Source organism: Vigna unguiculata, chromosome 11 (genome assembly GCF_004118075.2).
Source record: "Vigna unguiculata cultivar IT97K-499-35 chromosome 11, ASM411807v1, whole genome shotgun sequence".
Taxonomy (NCBI): Eukaryota; Viridiplantae; Streptophyta; class Magnoliopsida; order Fabales; family Fabaceae; genus Vigna; species Vigna unguiculata.
Window position 1 is genome coordinate 35,668,873 of NC_040289.1, and position 5,902 is coordinate 35,674,774.

The following is a 5,902-nucleotide window of genomic DNA, read 5'->3' on the forward strand; positions in this document are numbered from 1 at the left end:
AAAACAAAATATAAATGGTTATTAATAAGTCAGTAATAAAGTCCACATACATAAATTTTTATTTCTTGTTTTAAGAATTTGTTGCCTTTGGGTTACAGCATAATCCATCTATAGTAGAATGAAATTTATATAACTAATCAGTTTGTAAGATAAAATTTACATTCACACATATATTTTAAAAGAAAATTATTTTTTGACTATTAAATTTTGACAATTTTTTCTTACAACCCTAGGTGTCATTCTCTAAGTGGTATTTCATTTTTTCATTTTTAATTCTTAATTTTCTAAAATCACTTAGAATATGCCACATCATATTTGTAGGAGAAAGTTATCAAAATTTAGTAGTCAAACTGTCTCTTATTTTAAATTAGTTATATCTTTAGTCGAATACTAGATTTTGAACACAATGTGTCATGCTTTCTTGCAACTTCAGCATTCCTTCATACAGGTTTTTTCTCATTGTAAGTGTAACAATAGAAGCAATCTGAAATCCGATTTCAACAAAAAGAAGAAAAACAAAAAAAGCCACAGCAATCTTATAAACGAGACTTCATTGAGTCATTCAAAGCTAAGAAACACAGTACCATAAAGTGGTAACTTCTTATCAGCAAAGGTTTGAACCTTAGTAAAATGATGACAGTGTTTCCCAAATGCATGCGAGACCAACCCCACTTGCACACGCTATGTCCAAATCAAATGATGTTCAAAACCATCTTGAGTGGTGAAAGTTCAATCAGCATTTGAATTCACCATGATTGTCTCTTTTTCGTGCTTTTTTTCAAATTAGAAAGACAAGGGCTAAACTTTTTGAAATACAAAAACACCCGTGAAACAATTAACATGTCATCTACCAGCAAAACTTCTTTGGTGCAAGTTATTACATATTTATTACACCAAGCAAGTATACAATAATTAAATACATTCATTCTTTCAAGATTAAAACCAAATTCATGTTCGACACAAAACCATTAGAACAACCTAGTTACAAATGAGAAAAAAAAAAAAAAACTCAAAATCCTAAGACATGTTTTGCATCAGATGGTGGCACTAAAGATGAAAGGCACTAGGTTGTGCCTTTGTCATCCTGGCTTCACCATAGGGTTCATCATTATCCATCCTCTTGTTGTTCCTATATGCTGCATAAGCAACTATGTAAACAATCACAAGAAGGATCATAACTACAATGTTGATCACTGAGACCTTCCTCCAACTCTTTTTCAGACTTGCAAGCACACCAGCTTTGCAGGAATTACAGGTATAGCAAAGCAGTTCTTGATCATTGCTCCACCTTGTGCAATCTGCATTGGCTCCCATCAATCCTGATCCCAGGTTCCACACTGTCTCATTCTGATACACATAACCACATTCTGTGGGGGGCTTGCAGCAACCAGACTGTAACACGCAAAACACAACATTAATTGCTTCATTCAACTTCATCACAAATAGGTTTAACAACAAAATATTAAGGTCATTTTGGTTTGACACAAAAAAATTCAAAGGAAAATTATATTATGACTCTCGTTCTTTACTTTCTAAAGTTGCTTAGCATTGATCATTGATTCTTTCAAAAAAAAAAATAATGGTACATTAATCATTAATAAGTGACCCACACAAAACTACGTTGAAGAGTAAAGGATAATAGTAGAAAAAATAGAATCATGATATCATTGTTCAAATTCAAATTGTGAGATTTTTAGAACATATTTCACATGAGTTCTTATAAAAGATCAAGGCATTGTCTTTAATGGAAAATCTGAAGTCAGTCGATTTATGACTCATTGAACTCATGTATTGTTCATCTTTCTTGTTTTTAACTGATGTCTTTCAACTCACCATGAATTTCTACTCTAAATACATTTCCGGTCTCTTATCTTGTTTTATTAATTTTGAACTTTTAGGTTTAACAAATTTAAAAATAGTATCTTAAAGTGTCAGCATTAAATCTATATTGGTATTTTGGTCAGTTCTTGAAGAAAGTTCTTGGTAATTTTGGTTGACCGAAAAGACTCTATCATAATGGGTTGTCTTTTTGGTCTGTTTGGTACAAAGTAAAAAGAGTAAATGGAATTTAAAAATGGATAAAAGTTGGTGGAAATGAAGTAGAAATTAAGATATTTAATTTTAAAAAGTATGAAAAATATGAGAGATAAGAAAAATAGCTAAAAATAAAATGAAAAAGTGAATAGAACTCAAACAAGTTTATTTCTCTCCTGGTTTTGTACCATTACTCTTCTAATCAAACCATTACTGTTCATCACATGTTTTCAAAAATCTGTATGATTTGCTGACACTGCCATGACTATGAAAATTTAATTAAATAAATAAAGTAAATTAAGAAGTCAAAAGTGTGTTTTAGTAAAAAAAAAGTTATAACTTTATTTATTTATTTATTTGTAGAAAATACTGAAAATGTGTGCTACTAACTGCATCTATGTCTTTTATGTAGCATAGGAGTGATTCTGCATTTCAACAAATAGAACCTTGAAACTACCACCCCACCTGCTATCCTGTGCTAAGTTTGTGAAAACAGTTGCATGAATATTTTGTGCTTTGAAAAAGAAGAGATTTTGTATTTGTCTTTATCGTTTGTGCCGCGTGGCAGTTATTGTATAATTACCCTTTTTCTTTCCCCCAGAAAAATCTTATGGCACATGCATGAGCATGCACTAAAAAGTTATTCTTTAGAGACATAGATAACAACATGCTCCGAGACCAAAATTGTCAGTGTCTCGTGCACCAATTGGAGCAACACAGAATCATAAATTAGATAAGGAAATTGCCAAGATATTCTAAAAGATCATAATATCAGGCAGTACACCATAAGAAATCAAACGTCAAAACCTTAATAAATCATAAAATTAAAGACATAATATAAAAGTAAAGATAATGATATTATGACTCTCATTTTTTATTTTTTGACATGATTTAGTGTAAGTCATTGATTAATATATTATTATCCTTTTCTTTGAAAGAATTAATAATCTACATTAAATCATGTCACGAAATAAAGGACGAGGGTCAAAAATTAGGAATTATAATATAATTTTTCATTAAATCATGTCACGAAATAAAGGACGAGGGTCAAAAATTAGGAATTATAATATAATTTTTCATAAGGTAAAGGTAGCTATTACCTACATATCTTTTACCAATAATGTTCAACAATTATAGATCGCTATAGTTAAGCAATTTAGCACCTAAAACACATGGTACAAATTCCATTATTGAATAACAATTGAGGTGTATAAAAAGTATGGTCTTATAAGGTTAATCTTCTACGATTGTGTCACCTCAAGATTCTTAAATACATGTACTACACAAGAAAACAAAAAAGAGAAAGTATATCCCACTCTCACCTAAAAGATAAAAATCATCTTCAAAGTTCAAAAACGTATCCTAGAACATTCGGGGGAGCTTGTAAAAAGGAGAAAGCGACAAGTAGTTAGGTTATATGTATACATCATGCTTGGCCCAGCCAAAAAAAGTATACAAAAGCCTAAACAGAAACGCATAAGAAGTCAATAATTCTAACTCATTATGCAAAGCTTGATTATCAAGAAAGAAAAAGAGGGTTAGGAATATGGACAAATTGAGAGCTGTATTATTTCATGATAAATGATATAATGGTTCTTTGAAATCAACCTATATAATTCTTTGGTACCATGATTATGTTTAATGAATGTCGTTGTTCAGTCTCATAATCTATTACTTATCAGCAACGTGGGCACCCCCTAAAATGGTCCTACCATGACACATCACTGTCTATCTGTCATTACTCGAAAACCTGTTCAATGGTCTCCATAAGAAAAATCCCTTCATGACATGTTATCTTACATATATATGATGTTATACTATAGAGTATAGACAATTATGTAAAAATCAAAGCCAAATATGTGATCATGGCACATTTGGTATCTAGTAGTGATGCCACCCCTTTCCAAAACAAAGTGCATCAATTATCACAATACACTATAGGTACTCATGTTATATTTTCTTTCTTGTTTTATAAACATCTAAAATAATCATTTATAGCTGAAGGAAAAATAGTTTTATAAACTATATGATTAGAAACTGAAGAAGAAAAACAGTATATATATTATATGCATAATAAATATCTATCAAACGGTGTATTTATATCATTTTCTTTTTTATTTGTTCCCATTTGTTTAGGGTTCAATGAATTAGACAGAGAACCATAACTTCCGGAATTGACAAATGAAAACCCATCACCCCCACATGCCGCTGGGTTTCTTGCAGAGAGATTTAAGATCTACGCATTTAATCAAACACTTTCCTTCAACTTTGTTTCACCCATACTTTCTTTGGAACCATTTCATAAAAGAAAGAAAAAAAATCCCTAAAAATACACAAGATATATATTTTATAAACCTTTACGTCAACTTTAACGTTAATTATTTTATAAACCATTTCTTACGATATCTATAATATAACACATTTTTTTATATTATTTTTAACGTTGATTGTTTTCTTTTCTTTAATGATCAATCACAGAAAAATTCGTACTACCAACAACCAATCAAAAAGTAAATAACTGCAATTCCTGCTCCAACAACAACCGTTCCAAATCAATCAACAACCTATGGGGTGCCCCTCTATCTTATGTGTTTCAAAATTCAAAAAACAAAAACAAGCCCAAATAAATAACAATCTCTTCTTGCAGAGTTTTTTTGTCAGTTGAAAAAACATGGAACAAATAGTATAAAAAAATTGGTCCAGAATATTGAAGAAACAGAGATAGAAAAGAAAGAAAATGCAGTGAACAGAGAAAGGAAAAGGAAAAGGAAAGAAAAGTAATGATTAATGTATATACCTGAATAGGTGTGAGGTGTCTAAGGTAGAACATTTCAGCAGTTTCAGGAACTCCGTTAATGGTTCTCCCCATCCTCGCACACACATGGGAATCCCTAATGCATGACCCTATCTTCCCCCAGTAGCTATCACTCGCCACGCGCTCCTCCAACCACCCCGAATAGTCCTCCAAGTAGTACTCCGAATACGCCCGGTTCATCACCCTCCGACCCGACCCTTTGTCCGTCACCACGTACGCGAATATGATGAACCCGATCAGCACCGCAATCACCACGAACATCACCACCAGGTACAGCCGCATCAGAAACGTGTTCCGGTAACACGCGCCGGCGAAACCCGCCAGCGACACCACCATGATGCTCACTCCGATTATTATCAACGGCCACTGCAGGAACTTCAGACAGTCCGTGTTGTTCGCTCTGCTGCTCAGCCATATCCCACCACCTAGGATCGGAACCGACAACAGAAACGTTAGGAAGTTCAGCACACCGATCAGGTGGTTGCTTGTTCTCATCTTACAATCTTCTTCTTCTTCTTCGTTCTTATTTTTTTTTTCTTATCTTCTTCTGTTCCTTTCTTAAGCTCAGAAAATAGAGTTATGACAGTAGTAATGGAGGCTTGTGTTGTATTTATTAGATGCAGTTTGTGTTGTAACCATGAAATGAAATGAAAGAAGTGTTTTTTTCTTTTTTAATTATGGAGTCTCGTAATGTTTTGACTATCCCAGTTGCGAGCGCGTGAGGAAAAGGATACTCGCTGCTGATGTTGGACACGTGTGCTGTTCAATGCTTAAATGACTGAAATAGCCTCGTTCATTTTGAAAGTCCGTGGCTCTTGGTCCCTTCTTTGGGATGTTAAATAAATAAATATATTTATATAAAATCATTTAGCTTTTTCCAAAAATGGTCGGTGGAATATACATCCAAACAATGAGTTTAACTCCGTTTTTCGTGGACGAATCCAAACAACAAAATTAATAAATAGAAAACAAGAGTTTATAAAAATTTGAATTAAATTAGGTTATGTGTTGGCTACCCTTGTTAGGTGTGTCGTGGTTTTAGATCTTGTCCAC

The 5,902-nt window shown here is 32.7% G+C and overlaps 1 protein-coding gene across 1 annotated transcript; it reads right to left on the bottom strand.

Moving 5' to 3' along the window:
• Positions 1-827: 827 nt before the first annotated feature.
• Positions 828-5,489, bottom strand: LOC114169857 (tetraspanin-3). Its single transcript, XM_028055198.1, has 2 exons — positions 4,832-5,489; positions 828-1,392 (listed from the first exon to the last, which is right to left on the bottom strand). Exons 1-2 carry the CDS (start codon positions 5,342-5,344, stop codon positions 1,048-1,050), a joined length of 858 nt encoding a protein of 285 aa, XP_027910999.1. The 5' UTR covers positions 5,345-5,489; the 3' UTR covers positions 828-1,047.
• Between the last annotated feature and the right edge of the window lie 413 nt (positions 5,490-5,902).

What these genes read in the sequence shown, in the direction of transcription:
- LOC114169857 (XM_028055198.1), bottom strand. Translation starts at nt 5,344, where the DNA reads ATGAGAACAAGCAACCACCTGATCGGTGTGCTGAACTTCCTAACGTTT. An exon ending in GACACCTCACACCTATTCAG is followed by an intron (nt 1,393 to 4,831) that starts GTATATACATTA and finishes TGCGTGTTACAG; the next exon opens with TCTGGTTGCTGCAAGCCCCC.